Here is a 17,558-nt window from a genome sequence, read left to right as displayed (position 1 = left end):
CATTGCTTCCATTCACATACAAAGCTGGAGAACTTTACTGCCGAGCTAAGCTAATTAGATAATACCATACTTTAATGTCGCCCTTTGATATGGACATGGTCATTCCGCCTGAAGTGAATCGCGAATTTCATTTCAGCATACTTTGTAAATCTACATCACCTTCTCAACACCCCCCTGGGGGGAAAAAATGCTCCCTATAGATTAAACGGAAAATATTTAAACAATTCACTCTTTACTTGCTAAGAGAAATTATTTTTAAAATACTATATTGGGGAGAAGTTTCTCAATCACTTAACTTATAAATTTCGACTTCACTCATTTCATAATTTATTTGCATTAAAGGTTCTCAACATAAAAAATCATTTTTATGCTAATCCGATTGCAATCTGGATAAAGCAAAAAAAAGTATAATGCTGACAAGTTTAAATTATTTATTTTATTTGCTCAAGCATGAATATTCCTTAATAAAAATATTTAATTTAAGCAATATAGATTTTAATTTTTTTCGTAGCGCTTTTTATGACTGAATAGTTAATATTACATTAGCCTGGATAAACCTTGTACACAATAAACATCTATTGCATCACAAAGACCAATTATTTCCTCCTTGATCAATGCGCTTCATAATTAATTTTAAATGCTCTGTAGTAGCACAATTAATTACAATGCTTACTCTTAATGCTGAATAATTTATCATGCCTCTAATTAACTCACTTTACAAATAGCCGCAGAAAAGTTATTTGTTTTATTAATTGAAAAAAAAGTTTATTGAGAAACAAGAGCAGTAACAAAAACGGTTAATAAACGGTTATTTACGTTATTGTATTTGAAGATTGAAAGTTAAAAGGATGCTTCTTTTCATAATATATCTTCAAGTACGAAATAGTTTACTTTAAAGAAAGTTCCACTGTACATAAATTTCCATGGAAAAGGTAAACTATATTAATGTGAAAATCAATCAAACTATTTTTATGACATAAAAGTGAAAAATGATTAAACTATTTTATGACATGAATGTCTAATGTGAAATCAATAAAAGACTAAATTCAAGGCCTGAATCAAGTATTTATTTCCTGTTTGAATTTTCTTCAAGTATATGTGAAGCAAACATTGTAAAGTCTTCTCACATCCGGTTCAATGTAAAGTCCTCCATATGATAAGAATTAACAGAATTTTTTTTTTGCTTTAGTTAACCATCAACAGATTTTTGAGAAAGTCTAAGAAAACTTATTTTTAATTTCACAAAAAGGAATGTATTCTGGCTACTCATATCTCAATATGTGCTTAATTCACCGATTTTTAAATGCTTGAAATATTGACCTGCTGTGCATAAAGGTGTTGATATATTTTGTAATTTGGCCAAGGGATTTTGCTGCAAATGTTTCGATTTTTGCAGAAATGAGTGTAACACATACTATTTTGTGCAATTCCTGGATTTTCACATAACGAGGAGTAGGTCGCTAATCGCAAAAATTAATTTTGCATAACCTGAAAGTTTTTTTTTTGTTTTATTGGCTTTATGATCTTGCATATTAGCCATAGTACGAATTCTTGCGTGTTCAAATTGGGGGTTATCGGGAAAAAAGGGCCAGAGGCGACGGTGGGAATCGAACCGACGACCGCGGCGTGAGAGTCTCTCATGCTAACCACTCGGCTACCGCGGTCCCCAACCTGAAAGTTGTTGGTATTTGTTTTGCCAGTGTAACATCATGGTTTACAAGATATAGCAGCATAGGCTTTACCACATTCATATAAAAAATATTTTCTCAAAAGTAAAAATATTTACTCTTGAGCTGTAAGTTATCCTTTATTATAAGTTAAGACCTTAGTTACAAGTTATCGTTACCCTCCTCTTGTAGAACTCTTATTACTTCTTAAATTATTAATCAACTGAAAATTAAATAAACTAATGATGTAATAATTAATTTTAAATTACATAGTCATAGTACCTGGATTAATTAGAAAACTAGCTGAAATCATTATAATTTTCATTTATTTTTTTCATGCATGAGGTTGCCCTAATCTTTGCTGCCTTTTGTATTATTAATAGTTCACAAACATACACATCTACATAGTTTTGAAACTTATAATTTCATACTGAATTTCCAAGCTGTGACGGAATGAGATCTAAAACCTGTCCATTAGGTCACAAGTCACACAAAAAGGAGCAAAAATTTCATATTGCCCTACAGTGTATTTTTTCCATAAATAAAAGTCCAGAAAGTGTCGAAACTTATGACTTCAGCTACTTTATAATTGTGCTGGTATATTTCAGTTTAAGTTCTTACTTCTTACTCTAATTTAAATTTATGCACGCCTTTTGATATTTTGTTATCTCTAGTGGTTGGTTTAAGTAATACCCGATATGTCTTAAATATGTCACGATTCATTTATAATTCGTCAATATCAATGATTTTGGTTTGTCTATCCTCACTGGTTTAGTCTGCATATTTTGCCCATGTGGGGCAATGTTAGGAAATGAAATGACAGAACACGTCTGTCAGACCGAACCAGAAACCACTCATTAATCTCACAATCTAATTTTAATTGTGAGATTTCTCTGTCTGATCTGTGGGGTGAACCTGCAATTTGATTATTACAGATTATCCTGATCTGCCTATCATCGCTGTGTTGGTGTATCAGATGTCTCGCATTTCGAGTGCTGTCTGGGTGATTCACTGAAGATGGCAAAATGTCAAAACGTGTGAAAAACCAATACAGAGAGCAGGCAGATAAGAATGAACAATAACCAAATTACAGGTCTGCCAGATTGTCCTTAATACTAACATCCAAACTATTATATATCAGACGTAAATAACAACAGTAATAATGTATAAAAAAAATTATGATTTTGTACTAAGGAAAAGTAAAAGGCAGTTGGTATTATTACCAGCTATTCCTTTGAAGGAGGGGGGGGCAATTATCTACTATGGTTATTTTTAAATTACATAGTTGGCCTTGCAATTTACTACGATTATTTAGCATGTTTCTTAATTTGGTCAGACCTCTTGCGTCATACCACTTAAAATGGCTTCTTTTAAAATAGGTTTCTTCCTTAACCAAATCCATTGGGAAATAATTCTACATTCAGAAATAATGTTTAACGGTACAATAGATCAGAAATATTAATAAACAAATAAATAAACAAAATGCATTACTATCATGAAGATTTTCATGCCTCGGCTATGTATAGAAAGCATGTAAGCACAACAAATTTTCTGGGTATTGTTCCAATTTTTAGAATGGTCTTCTGATGCATCCGTGTTTGTGGTTGACTCCTTGTTTTTTATTTTTTAAATAAATAAAAATATGTATGTGAATGAAAATACTTATTAGTTTAATGTTCAGTTTGAGTGCTGATGCAAAATGTCTAATCCTTCAACAGATTAATAATCTGCAAATATGTAGTAGTAGTATGTACAATAGTACTTAGTTACTGTAGAACCAGTACCCTACTTGTATGAATGGCATGCACATGTAATAAATAATAAAAAATTTAAAATAAAAAAATGTATTTAACAATATAAGGGTGAAAGTATGTTTAGGTTAAAACTTGCATGCATTGGAGGCTGAAATAACATAGATGCTAACTAGTGGTCAGAGCATACAAGACATAGTCTAACCCTTTACTAAAATACCAAAGATGATCATGGTGAGCTATGAAAATTCTAATTCCAGTGACTAATAAAATAACATTCGCTTAAACTGTGCATAATTTTTGATTCATCAACAAAATATTTAATACAATCCTGTCATATAAGCAAGACTGAAAAATTCTAATTGTTGGAATAGTATTTTCTTGTAATTTGGTCGTTATCATCCATGTTGGCATTTCGCCATCTTCATTGTTTAGTTTTATTATTTTCTTTATAAGATAATTAGCACAAAGTAAAATCAAATCAAAATCTCCCATATTTTATATAATCAAACACCACAACCAAAACAGAATATCTATCAACAAATTAAAATAAATAAACATTAACAAAAAATAACATGCACAAAACATGTATTATATTTCAAAACAGATCAATAATAACAAAAATAAACCATTGATCAATTTCAAAAACCAAAAATATAATAATATTATAAATAACTATGGTCAGACTATAAAAACAACACAAACACATACAAAACTAAAACTATCTTGGAACAAATTAAACACAAATAAAAAATTAGTAATAATATTTAAATATATAAGCCAAGCCACTTTTTACCATACTTATTAACAGAATAAAATTTTATTTATAGGTAACGATTAATAAGTAATATTGGTCATTCGTAGATTCTCTTTAAAGCACGTTTAAAACTTCTCATTTTCAGCTCTTGCCTGAAACAATTTTATAACAATTAAATTAACAATAATACTTGAGTTTTAAGTTTTAAGATATTCCCAAATTAAATTCTAACTATTCCATTCATTATTTAAATTGTCAATTTATTTAATGATTTAAGATTTGTTAATTAAAGACTCAGCAAAGTTCAAAATTAGTAACTAAATTAATGAATAAAATAAACAAACTGGCAAAAATCCAGCAAAGAGGGAAGGTGTCCAAAATTTAAAGGCAACAAATGGTTAAACTTTTAAAAAAATATATATTTGAACAATTTTGTTTAATTTAAATAAACCAATTTCATTTTTTTTAACAGCATATCACATTTCATTTTGGAATTTAAAAATATAAACTTAATAAACTTAACTAAATTTTCTAAAAACTATATGTTTAATACTGTAAAAATTGCCAATGCATTATGAAAAAACATACTGAAAGGATACGTACAGTAATAATTAAAAAATAATATTGAAACAAGTGCTTCACAATGTTAATTATTTGAATCACTAACTGACAAGAAAAGAGAGAATGTTATTTTAAATAATTAATTATCAAAAAGTCTCTCTTCTGTACACATTGGCAGCATTACAAAAATAAATAAAATACATGAATATATCCAGCTGTATAAAAACTGTATGTATATAAAACATACATAATTATTTTAATATCAACTACATGTCATTACTGTAAATTTATTGTAATTTTTTTACAGTCACCTTTAATAATAAACCAGCTGCTAGACCCAGCATTATACCAGTGGTAAATAAAAAGCCTCCCTTCAAGTGCTTCAAGAGAAAGCCTATACCAAAGTCCTGGCACATGAGCAACTGCATCAAAGACAGTTTCTTTGCGCTGTAAGGCGGATAGCGGCCACTAAAACAGCCGATGATTAAAATTGTAATTATTGGCTAATCGCTAATAACAAGATTTACCTTCCAAGCTTGTCAATGAAAACATTGAAACCTTTCGATAGACAGCTTTTGTGGTGAGAGAATGTGTCGAACGAATGTTTGCCGTGAATTTTTCCGATCCCACTATCACCAACACCACCGAATGGAAGAGCAGAAACTAAAATCATATTTAATTTTTTTTACATGAATTATAATATGGCATAACAGTAATTAATGAATGATCGATTAGTTATATTTTTATAACTTATATTTTTAACAACACACATTACACGTTTTCTTTCTTAATTTTGACACGTACACAATATACACATCAACCAATAATGAAGATAAAGCGTATACAAGAGGATTTTGGTCCTAACATTTGCATGTTTCATTTATACATTTAGAAATTTACACTCTCAATACATATGCTTTTAGCACTAAACTTGTATGGTAATGCATACATTAGCCTAATGGCCCTAGGAGGTAGCCTTGAGGTGGGTTCCAGAACGTATATAAGGAAATTAGCCAAAGGAGTAGCCCTCTTGAGACCAGAATAACCACTATGGGAGTTTAGTTAATTGTAGTAGGTTAGTTGTTGTTGGTATAATTAACTGAAATTAAAAACAAAAATGTACTGAGTTTATTTTTAGAACTCCGCATGAAATCTTGCTGAGATGCTACTTGATGAGACAAATGTGATGTCGAAAATGTTCCTAATGAATTGTTTTAAAAAAGACTGGTAGTTAAAAAAATTCAACAAGCCTACTTACTGCCTCAAATATTCTAACTTAGTATTCTGTAGTCGAGAAACTTCATTCTTGATTATACAGCAGGAAAAAATGCAAATAAAATAATCCAATTAACTAACACCATAATATCAAGATTGTTTTATAGAAAATTAAAACTATAGACTTTTTATTATTAAAACCTACCTCCAAATTGTATCAATGTATCATTCACAACAACAGAACCTGTAATTGTATTATTCAATAATAAATCCTGAACAGTTTTGTCTGTTGTAAAAATATAACTGCTCAATGCTCTGGGCCTATAAAAAAAATAAATAAACAGATAAAAAAAAATTGTAATCATAATAAAAACAACTCACATCTTATTGATAATTTCAATGGCTTCGTAAACGTTTTGAACCCTTACGATGGGTAAAATGGGTCCAAATATTTCTTCTTGCATGGCAGGATCAGTAAGTTTAACATCGGTTAAAATAGTAGGAGCAATATACCTATCTGATGATAACCATTTACCTCCCACAGCGACTTTTTGTGAATCAATAAGCCTTATTAGCCTACTAAATATCATAAACTATTATTAGTATAAGTTTTTAATTAATAAAATAAAATACAATAATGCGTAAAATATAATAGTGTGTAAAATAAATAAAATAAAATATAGTAATGAATAAAAATGTCAAACTCACTTGAAATGTTTGTCATTTATGATCCTACCATAATCATTAGATTCGATAATATCTGTTCCATACCATTCTTTCAAAAGCTCTTTCGCTTTACTTACAAAAAGTTCTTCGACCTTTTTTGTACAAAGTATATAATCAGGTGCTATACAAGTCTGTCCAGCATTCACAAACTTTCCCCACAAAATTCTTTTTACAGCTCTATCCATGTTAACTGTGTCATCTAAATAGAGCGGGCTAAAAATTATATGTACATTATTAACACAGTTGAAAAAACAATATTCATTTCTTTCTTAAAAAAAGATACCTTTTTCCACCTAATTCTAAGGTGACAGGTGTCAAATTTTTCTGAGCAGCTGCATAAATTAATTTTCCAATTTGAGTTGAACCAGTGAACATGATATGATCGAACTTCTCCTCTAAAAGCTCAGACATTTCTTCAGGCCCACCAGTAAATACAGGATAACACTCCTACAAATACAAATTTCTCATTACTAATCTAATATCTTCTATAAAGCATAAGCATAAGACAGATACTGTATCGAGATATTTCGGGACCAGCTCAGCGATGACTTCTGCGCAATGAATAGCTATTTCTGATGGTTTAATGACCACACAATTTCCTGCTGCTATAGCCCCAATTAAAGGTGTCAGAGTAATATTTAATGGATAATTCCATGTTCCAATTACTAACACCACCCCTAGAGGGTCTTTGTATATCTGAACCCCATCAAATAAAGTCAACAAGTTCTTTTCAACCTGGAAAATTTTAAAATTACAAAAAAAATCTGAAAATTTTATTAACAAATAATTCTATCTGGTGAAAATAATACAGATTCAGGTTTCATCCAGGATTTGAGATTATTCAAAACAAAATGAAGCTCTGTTTTGATAAGATCAATTTCTGTCATAAATGACTCCATTGTGCTCTAATAAACAAAAAAATGTATTTTATTAGACTGATTTTGTTCAAATAATTTGGCTATTTCATGTTAAATATTATTTGTTTGAATACTTTTCTCAAGTCTTTGTAGAGAGCATTTAAAAGACTTCCTTCATTTTCTTGAATCAGAAGTAACAATTGTTCCAACTGACGTTTCCGAAAATCATACGGCCTGGTCTTACCAGTATTAAAGGCCTCCCTTGTTTTTAGCATCATCTGTAAATCGCATTCAATTTTCAATGACAAGATGCATGATATATTTATACATATATTCTTAAATAAGTCCGTAGTATTTTTGAAAGTAAATTCAATGAAAATTTCAGGTAAATATAAACAAATTTAATCAAAAATATATTTTGTTCTATCTGCTGCTTAATTGCTTCAATTGTGTGCTCAGAATTAAAAGTTTGGTTGGGGAGAAGAATATTAAAGCACCTCCTTCCAATCCCAGCAACATTCTCTTCTTGAAGATCAGTCCTTAAATAGTTAACGATTGCTACAATTTTCCCAAGATTTTCCTCTCTGAATATCATTTTAAATGACCTACTTTTTATCACTAGTTATCAATCTTTTAAAAAAGGTTCATTTACATTGAGTTTTAGGAGGAAATTGCAGATGGAGATGCAGTCCGATAAATTCTCCTGTCAACGTATGAGGAATTGGTATATTGCCAACGCCAGTCGTTTTTGGTCAATTGCTGACTTTGATCGATCCAATCATGCGCAGAATAGAATTGAATTAAAGATTGGTTGGTAGGATGAAGTTGATAATATCCATCCCCTTCCAATCCCACCAAATGCACATTACCTTGGAGATGTAATCCAGCATTTGGTAGCTGTGTTTTCATGAGGATTTTCCTCTCTGAACATTATTGTAAAGAACAGTCTTTTTTTTTTTTTTTTTTTTTTTAAATCACAGAAAGACAGATAAAAATAAAAAAAAGGACAAACCCACTTTTTATCTCTAGTTATCAGGTTTTTAAAAATGGGTCGTTTACATTGCATTTTGGGGTCGCATAAGGAGTTGTGAGCCAATAAATTATTCTCAGACAACCGAGCCAAACCCGTATATTGCTATGACAAACATATCTAGCTGTTCTCAGATATCGTGAAACGCTGATTTTTTAAGTGTCCCTGTGATGTCTTAAGTCATTGAGTTATTTTTTGACAAAAGCTTGAATTTGGTCATTATCAATGGTTAAAGTATGACCAGACTGGTTTGGCATCTTTCAAATCAAAATTTCAGCTTCTGAACCAAACAAACCACTGATGGTGCTTTCCCTTAAAGCGTAATCATATTACACATCACAAAATTTTCTTAGCAGCCTGATCTGTAGTTTTCCTTTATGATAAATTAAAAAAAAAATTAAATGTTACACTAAATTTTCTTTACATTTTAAATGAAGAGAGCATTTTGTTAAAATACCAGATCTCAAACAAAACTGACGGATAAAACACCTAAACTAATCCCTTTTCAGAGTATTAACAATAATGACTAAATAACTATTGCTTCTAAACACTTAAGAGATAAAATCAAATGATTGAAAAAGGCTACGAACTTATTTTACAACCCAAACAATTATAAGTCGGAGTGTAATTGTTAATTTTGTACACTATGAATAAAAACAGTAAATAATGGCTGGAAAAATTTTTAAAGTGTCTTTTCATTCTGTAACTATGTTTACAACTAACATGTTAACTATGTTGGCAATGCATCAGACCAGCGGCTCCCAAACTTTTTATATTTCCGAAAATTTTTGCAGCACTCTTATAGCATAACCGCAGAACAGAGTTTGGGAATCACTGCATTGACGATGAATTTTATATTTTAATCGATAAATTGCAATACTGAGCCTCACAGAAATTGTTTATATAATTAATTTAAATATAGACATTTAAATAGTTTTTAATATATTTGTTTTTCACATTTAAAACGCCGAGAACCCTGCCTTTCGGGAAAACGTCCATATAAACAAATTAGGCTAGTTGGCCTTAAGGCATATTTTTTATTTTTCCTCATAGTTTAAGGTAAAAAGGTAAAAAAATAATGAAGACTGCTGGCTGATCTAATGCATGAAGTACAAAATTGCGTTTTATGTAACACAGATTTTTTTTAGGAGTTTCCTGTTTTCTCCCAAAATACTTTTTTTTTTTAATTTAATAATAAAATAAAAACTGACGTCCGGTCTATTTGATTCACTGATGTGAATGGTTAAAAATGAGGATTTATATAATAAACAATGGGAAACAATGGGGTATTTAATTTTAATTGCTGGTAATTTGAAGAAGAAAACTTTCTATAAAAACTGTATTGATAATACTGATCGAATTATATTTTTAACCTAGAACAAACTAAAGTACAAAAACTTACAGATTTGATGTTTGTCATGATTATTAAATATTGTCCACTTTGAAAATAAACAAGTACTGTTCGTATCTGTATACCGCCCTCTTATGAAGTGCGACTGTATACTGTAAGTGTATAGCTACAACTGACAACTGCAATGACTGGCCAACTGGTGTGTTTGGTTGATAGTGGAGCCAAGTAGAAACAGTGCTCTCCACCAATCCAACCCAACCTCGTGGAAATGTAACATAATCACTGAAGAAGTGGCAATTTAAATAATGTAATGCTTGAAACCTTGAATTTTAAAAAATGTATCGGATGCGAGGTAAGAGCAGGTGCATATACTATATAAAAAAGTTAGTTTTATCGATTTAAAAATGTGTATTTAAAGTAAAAATTCTGGAGGGAGTCAGTGCCTGTTCACCTTTTTCACCAACTGTGGCTATGATTAAAAAAAATGAAATCTCTACTTGATCAAATTACCTACACTGTAAAAAAGAAAAATCCAAAGAAAATAATATAATACAAATAATGCACAAAGGAATAAAAAAGAAGGACAACAAAACAAAAAGAAAAGTATTTATTTTAAAGATACAAATAGGGCTTTAAGTCATGTGGACATGTTAATATACAAAAACTACAAACTTTTGTAAATATTTAATATACCTATAAACCAAATATTCACTGCTTGGGAAAATGACATTATACAGTTTTCATTATGCCTTTTATTTATTTATTTATTTTTAACTTTAAAACTCCCAACTTTAGCCATTTCCTCGTTTCCTGTTATATTACATTGAAACATGATAATTTTTAGAATACATAAAATTCACTGTATTATAATATTACTTTTCTTTCCAAATATTAAATTATCTAGTTTAATTTTCCCAGAGATAACAGCATTTTGTCTATAAATACAGGTTTTTCAAATTGAATTCACCCGCTTTTTATATTAAACTCGGCCTTTTCCAAACTACATTCACCTTTTTCCTAATGAAATTAGCTTTTTGTAAATTAAATTCGCCTTTTTGCAAATCAAATTAGCCCCATTTTTCAAAATTAAATTTACCATCTTGCAAATTAAATTCCCTCTTTTACCAATTAAATTCATCCTTTTTTGATTTATTAAATTCACTCTTTCATTAAATTATCTAATTTAATTTTCCCAGACATAAAAGCTTGTCTATAAATACAGGCTTTTCAAATTGAATTCAACCTTTTTTTATATTAAACTCGGCCTTTTCCAAACTACATTCATCTTTGTCCTAATTAAAATCACTTTTTGTAAATTAAATTCGCCCCTTTTTTCAAAATTAAATTTGCCCTTTTTTAAAGTAAATTTACCAGCTTGCAAATTAAATTCCCTCTATTACCAATTAAATTCATCTTTTTTTTAAGTTACTAAATTCACTCTTTTATTAAATTATCTAATTTAATTTCCTCAGACATAAAAGCTTGTCTATAAATTCAGGATTTTCAAATTGAATTCAACCTTTTTTTATATTAAACTCGGCCTTTTCCAAACTTCATTCCCCTTTTTCCTAATGAAATTAGCTTTTTGTAAATTAAATTCACCCCTTTTTTTCAAAATTCTATTCGCCATTTTTTACCATCTTTCAAATCAAATTCACCCAATTCAATTCAAAAATTAAAATTTTTTAATTTACTAAATTCACTCTATTAAATTATCTAATTTAATTTCCCCAGACATAAAAGCTTGTCTATAAATACAGGATTTTCAAATTGAATTCAACCTTTTTTTATATTAAACTCGGCCTTTCCAAACTACATTCACCTTTTTCCTAATTAAAATCCCTTTTTGTAAATTAAATTCGCCTTTTTTTTTTTTAAATTAAATTCGCCCTTTTTTAAATTAAATTTACCAACTTGCAAATTAAATTCCCTCTATTACCAATTAAATTCATCTTTTTTTTAATTTACTAAATTCACTCTTTTATTAAATTATCTAATTTAATTTCCGCAGACATAAATACAGGATCCGCTTGTCTATAAATACAGGATTTTCAAATTGAATTCAACCTTTTTTTTATATTAAGCTCGGCCTTTTCCAAACTTCATTCACCTTTTTTGTAATTAAAATTACTTTTTGTAAATTAAATTCGACCCTTTTTTTTAATTAAATTTGCCCTTTTTTAAATTAAATTTACCATCTTGCAAATTAAATTCACTCTTTTTTAATTTACTAAATTCACTCTTTTATTAAATTATCTAGTTTAATTTTCCCAGACATAACAACATTTTGTCTGTAAATACAGGTTTTTCAAATTGAATTCACCCGTTTTTATACTAAACTCGGCCTTTTCCAAACTACATTCCCCTTTTTCCTAATGAAATTAGCTTTTTGTAAATTAAATTCGCGCCTTTTTCAAAATTCTCTTCGCCATTTTTTACCATTTTGCAAATTAAATTCCCTCTTTTGCTAATTAAATTAATTCTGTTTATTTTACTATATTCACTCTTTTATTAAATTATCTACTTTAATCTTCCCAGACATAAAAGCATTTTGTCTATAAATACAGGTTTTTCAAATTGTATTCACCCTTTTTTTTATATTAAATTTAAATATTTTTTTATTAAACCTTTTTTCCACTTAAGCTATATTTACAATGATATGTTTTCTGCATATTAAATTTCTTACAAACAAGTTTTGGGAAAAAAGAAAAAATTCTTCTCTTAATTATTGCATAAACAAAAATATTGAAAGTAAAACTATTGTTAACTACTCCATAAAGCCTATTTTCTCATTTTTATTAATGTATAAAGAGTGTATTTTTTAAGTAATAATTCCCAGTTCACTTTTATTTTAGTCAATTCACTTATTAAGGAAGGTTTAGACTCTGTCCAGAATTGTACAAAATATTCACAGACGGCTCAATTTTTAGAAATGAAACTGGGTATATTATATGACCCACAACTTTCTCAACTACACTGATGGACAAATTTACCGCACCATCAATTTATTTAGTTTAAAATTAAATCCATGACAATTTTTTTAATAACTAAACCTATTTTTGGTATGCAAAATATGAATAAATTTTAAAAATAAATAAATTTTTTAATAAATTTTTAAAATAAATAACTTAATTAATTGTAATGTATTAATTGGTCAAGCGGACCACGAAATTAGTGAAAATAATATGAATAAACCTAAATACATTAAAGTTTAGTTTCTTAAGTTAACCATTTTCTCTGTACCTCCATTGGCATTCTCCTCTGCCTCCAGCGGCAGTTTGTGGGTCTGATGCTATGGGCGATGTCGTGCCACTGATCATTGGTGGGATGTGGGAGGAGCCCACACATGCACATCTACTTTGAGATCAGTAAAAAATTGTCTATAATAAAAGTATGTAGTATAACATCGAAAGCAGCCTCATGACACCGGACCTGGTATGGTGTTAGGAGAATACAAAAAAGCAGTGGACTAATAGCAAAAGTGTACTACGTTTGGTCAAGGAAATAGGACATTTTTTAAACCAATTGTAATTTAGAAATCCAAATATGTATATTAAAGCATTTATCTTATTATCTATTTATCTTATTTATTTATTTATGTGGTACATAAACAATTCAAAATATAAATTAGAAATCCAAATATGTATATTAAAGCATTTATTGGTTAAATGATAAAATAATGTTGATTGCATAATATAAAACAATATAATATAACAGTGTTAATTTAATTTAGACATTGCTAACAAACATCTTTGTAGCTAAATTAGATTTATTTATTTGTTTATTTATTTATATGGTACATAAACAATTCAAAATGTTAAGGTTGAAAGAAACCAGGTAATCTGTAGTAATTTAGTTTAAAAGATGGAACCATCGAATACCTGATTTCTCTCCACCTTAATATTCTATCTCGCTGTAGACTCAACTATGAATTTAAAATATTTTCAGTATTCTGTTTTGTCGTTGGTATATTTTGTCTGAGACGAGAAGAGCAGATTCGATCATTTTTTTCAGTTCATCTGTTATAGGTTTGTTGTGATGTATTGCAATCCAGTTTTCTGATTTTTGAACTGGAAACCCTACATGTTTCAGTATTTCTGCACCAACTGCAAAATCCAAAGGGTCGGTTGGCTTCATCCTACCAGATCCCAGTTTCCAACAGACAGTAGCGATCAACTTTGCATTGATGCTTTTCACCCAGCCTGAATTTTAATTTCAGATCAACAGTCTTAAACTAAACATTAAATAATAAATTACCTGTCTCTGGAGCCTTGAAGTAAGTCTTATGGTTGGCCGTTGGTATCACCTTGCAAGCATCGCCATAGCAAATTTCATCTGCGACCCTTTTATTGACACCTTGTAGAATCATCATTTGGTTAAACTTTTTCAAAGCCTCACCATTTGTAAGCACTTCGTGAATTTTTTCTTTCCCTTCTTTGACAGAACACATACCACATAATTCGAGCAATTCACCTCCTACCACATATAAAAATTATTTATTTGCAATCCTTGTAAATATTACACTTTATTTTAATTGTAATGATACCTAAGCATTCTACCATTTGTGACAAATCTTCTGAACCTTTCCCTTTCAAGCATTCTACACTTTCAATCACTTCTAAACTATTTCCGACATTAAAGCCAATCGGATTAGACATTTCGGTCACAGCACATTTCATTGAAAGGCCTAATTCATTTGCAACTTTTTTCTAATACAGATATAATTATTAATAATTAAAGTTACACTAAAGACAAATTTATGAGAACAAACCATTTCAACAGCAGCCTTTTCTGCTTCCTCGACAGTCTTGAACATTGCCGTTTCGCCTACTTTACAATCAATTATCAAATATTTAGTTCCCTCAGCCAATTTTTTAGATAAAATAGAACCTAAAGCAGAAATGTTTAAACTAATACAAACTACATTATATAATTTAATGCATTATTTTTTATTTATCGTACCAATTACTAAGCCAAGACACTGAACTGTAGCAGTTACATCTCTTATTCTGTAAGTGACTTTATCACCAGGGCAGATATTTTGTGTAGTAGAAGACATAAAACAGCCACATTCACTAATGCTCCGTTTCATTTCTTCTTCTGTCAATTCAACATTATATCCAGGAATACTTTCAAGTTTATCTAATGTCCCACCAGTGAGTTCAAGCCCTCTTCCAGTCATCTTAGGAAAAAGTTTCAAAAATTAAAAGCATCATCAGTCGTCCTGATTGATAAACTTACCATAGGAACTTTGAGACCAAGAGCTGATAAAGCAGGGGCTAGGGGTAATGAAATTTTGTCCCCAACTCCTCCGGTGCTGTGTTTGTCCACGGTTAACCCATCCCATTTCATTACATGGCCTAGTGTTGAGTAATAAATAAAAGAAACAAAGACTGGAATTTGCACTGTTACCTGAATTCATCATAGCCTTTGTCAAATAAATTGTTTCCTTTTCTGACAACCCTCTAATGAACATAGCCATGAGCATTGCACCTTAATATCAAAAAATAATTATGTTTTTTAGTCCATGGATTGCATGGACTTTTTTTTATTGCTTTACATACAAAATTTATACATTTATCAGTATGAACAATGCGGTAAAGATCTGCCAGGAATGGGAGAGTAACCGACCATTGCTGGACTCGCAGTAGTTAAGAAAGTTGTTAGTTTATTGGTTTAGGGTTGAGTTAGGTTACAATATTTTTAGGTAGAAAATTGTTAGGGAGTATAATGCTAAGAGAGTCAAAGCTTCAAATTCTACCCCCTCTTCTCTCTCAATTTCTGCTGGTGTACCTCAAGGCTCCATTCTTGGACGTTTTCTCTTTTCCATGTTTATAAATGATCTTCCGTTAGTTCTTAATTTCTCCCAATTTCATCTTTATACAGATGACACTCAGTTTTACATTCAATGTCCTACAAGCAACATCTATGAACCTTTCTCTCTGCTCAACTGTGACTTTATTCTCTGAATCAGTGGTGAAGAAATAACGGCATTCTTGTAAATCCTTACAAATCCCAGTCCTTATTATTGTCCAATAAACCCATTAACACAGAATGCCCATCTCCCCCTCATATCAATAGCTCTTCTATTAATTTTTGGCTTAAAGTTAAAAATCTATGCATTATTTTTTTAACTCCAAGCTTACTAGACCAATAAAAAGGTCTACTCAACCCTCCATTATCTTCAAAGCCTTAGCTTTTTCACTCTACAGAAAACTAGAGTTCTCCTTATTAAAGTGTTATTTGTTCATTTTCTTTTCTCAATCTGCTGATTGCCTTCAAATTCTTATAATTCCTGTTTGAGATAATATTATGATCTTAAATCAATAGTTCATATTTCTTCCTATATCAACGTCTTGAGCAACCTTAACATTCCGAGCACTAATCACATCCCAAGCCTTCAACACTACTCTATATCTTTATCCTTATCCTTTAGAATTGCAGGGACAATACTGTGGGATTTGCTTCCTCGGGAAATACTTTCTGTTTCCATGCTGGCTTGTTTTATGTCCATCGTGCCAGAGTTTTAAAAACGGCATGAATCATCTCCTTTTCTTCCCTCTTCCTTTTCTTTTTCCTGTCTCCTTTCACCTTTTTTCTCTTTCCTCTTTTCTTTTAATGTGGTTTCATCATTCGATTATAAATAATTAACATTTTATTATGTTTTATTATTATTATTTTATTGGAGAGAAGGCATTGACCACTTGAAGTTTAATTTTTATATATGATCAGTATTATGATCAAGAGGTAGAACAAAAACAAAATTCCAACTATGCCAAGCTTTCAACCTGGGCTTCAAGGTCATCATCAGGTCCTACATTTTCCAACAAATTAACAGTTATTTTATTTTAAAAAAACCATCAATTACCAATTTTTGGCACAAATGTTTGTTTTTATAAAATAACTATTAATTAATTGTTGTTAATTCGTTGGAAAATAGAGGCCTTGATGATGACCTTGAAGCCCGGGTTGAAAGCTTGGCATAGTCGAATTTTCTTTTTATTCTACCCTTTGACCATAATACTGATCATACATCAAATTATTATTTTACTATGTTTCTAACTTTTTTTATCGCGCTGTAATATATTAAAAAGAATTTTTTTCTGTAGCATTTTTGGGTACAAATATATTTACACCATTTATAATAATTTATTATTATAATTTTCATAATGAGAGAGAATATGCGTCATCTCTTATAGCTTCATTCATCAATAAATTATTAAATTGGGTTGCTGATGTTATGCTTTAACACCCATGGATGCATTTTTTTTTACCTAGGTGATCGAAAATTATATTATACATCATACGGTAGATTTAAAAAAAAAATTATATTCGAGTAATTTGAACATTTTTATATGAGTACGAGTCTATTACCTATTTGACAATCGTCGATTATTCGGTTGGATGCTGAATTTATATAATAAACGATGTCATCGTTGTTCAATTCGAGCCCATCCCTCTTTTTCTTCAAGATTTCCACAATTTTACTCATCGTTATGGCCCCTCTTCTCTATGACCAGTTGGAGTTTGACACCACCAGGCCCAAATTGTTATCTGCTGGGCCAGTGTATAGTGGGGGGCTTGTATACTTTGTATTTTGTACTTTGTAGTGGCCTGTACTGTATCCCACATGGTGCAACACA

At 30.1% G+C, this 17,558-nt stretch overlaps 2 protein-coding genes across 3 annotated transcripts; both read right to left on the bottom strand.

Annotated features, from left to right (window-relative positions):
- Positions 1 to 4,165: 4,165 nt before the first annotated feature.
- Positions 4,166 to 10,131, bottom strand: LOC106663925 (aldehyde dehydrogenase, dimeric NADP-preferring-like). Its single transcript, XM_014389175.2, has 11 exons — positions 9,967 to 10,131; positions 7,669 to 7,812; positions 7,487 to 7,582; positions 7,191 to 7,412; positions 6,961 to 7,124; positions 6,660 to 6,890; positions 6,333 to 6,530; positions 6,157 to 6,272; positions 5,264 to 5,399; positions 5,048 to 5,204; positions 4,166 to 4,327 (listed from the first exon to the last, which is right to left on the bottom strand). Exons 1-11 carry the CDS (start codon positions 9,982 to 9,984, stop codon positions 4,301 to 4,303), a joined length of 1,509 nt encoding a protein of 502 aa, XP_014244661.1. The 5' UTR covers positions 9,985 to 10,131; the 3' UTR covers positions 4,166 to 4,300.
- A 3,453-nt stretch (positions 10,132 to 13,584) lies between these two features.
- On the bottom strand, positions 13,585 to 17,466 carry LOC106663889 (pyrimidine-nucleoside phosphorylase-like). Of its 2 annotated transcripts, XM_014389109.2 has the most exons (8): positions 17,290 to 17,453; positions 15,328 to 15,408; positions 15,157 to 15,275; positions 14,878 to 15,097; positions 14,687 to 14,805; positions 14,462 to 14,624; positions 14,173 to 14,391; positions 13,585 to 14,117 (listed from the first exon to the last, which is right to left on the bottom strand). In XM_014389109.2, exons 1-8 carry the CDS (start codon positions 17,405 to 17,407, stop codon positions 13,849 to 13,851), a joined length of 1,308 nt encoding a protein of 435 aa, XP_014244595.1. In that variant the 5' UTR covers positions 17,408 to 17,453; the 3' UTR covers positions 13,585 to 13,848. The 2 variants fall into 2 exon arrangements, with proteins under 2 accessions (XP_014244595.1, XP_024084297.1); XM_024228529.1 differs by lacking the exon at positions 15,328 to 15,408 and having other exon boundaries at positions 17,290 to 17,466.
- Positions 17,467 to 17,558: the final 92 nt, after the last annotated feature.

This window comes from Cimex lectularius, unplaced genomic scaffold (genome assembly GCF_000648675.2).
Source record: "Cimex lectularius strain Harlan isolate CLEC.00 unplaced genomic scaffold, Clec_2.1 scaffold260, whole genome shotgun sequence".
NCBI classification, from domain to species: Eukaryota; Metazoa; Arthropoda; class Insecta; order Hemiptera; family Cimicidae; genus Cimex; species Cimex lectularius.
The sequence above is the reverse complement of the archived record's forward strand: the minus strand, read 5'-3'. Positions and strand labels throughout refer to the sequence as shown.

Coding starts and splice junctions, on each gene's coding strand:
- LOC106663925 (XM_014389175.2), bottom strand. Junction 6,891..6,960: donor TTAGAATTAGGTGGAAAAAG/GTATCTTTTTTT, acceptor TATAATTTTTAG/CCCGCTCTATTTAGATGACA. Junction 6,531..6,659: donor ATAAATGACAAACATTTCAA/GTGAGTTTGACA, acceptor TATGATATTTAG/TAGGCTAATAAGGCTTATTG.
- LOC106663889 (XM_014389109.2), bottom strand. CDS start 17,407: ATGAGTAAAATTGTGGAAATCTTGAAGAAAAAGAGGGATGGGCTCGAA. Junction 15,409..17,289: donor AATCGACGATTGTCAAATAG/GTAATAGACTCG, acceptor TTTGATATTAAG/GTGCAATGCTCATGGCTATG. Junction 15,276..15,327: donor AAAGGCTATGATGAATTCAG/GTAACAGTGCAA, acceptor ACTCAACACTAG/GCCATGTAATGAAATGGGAT.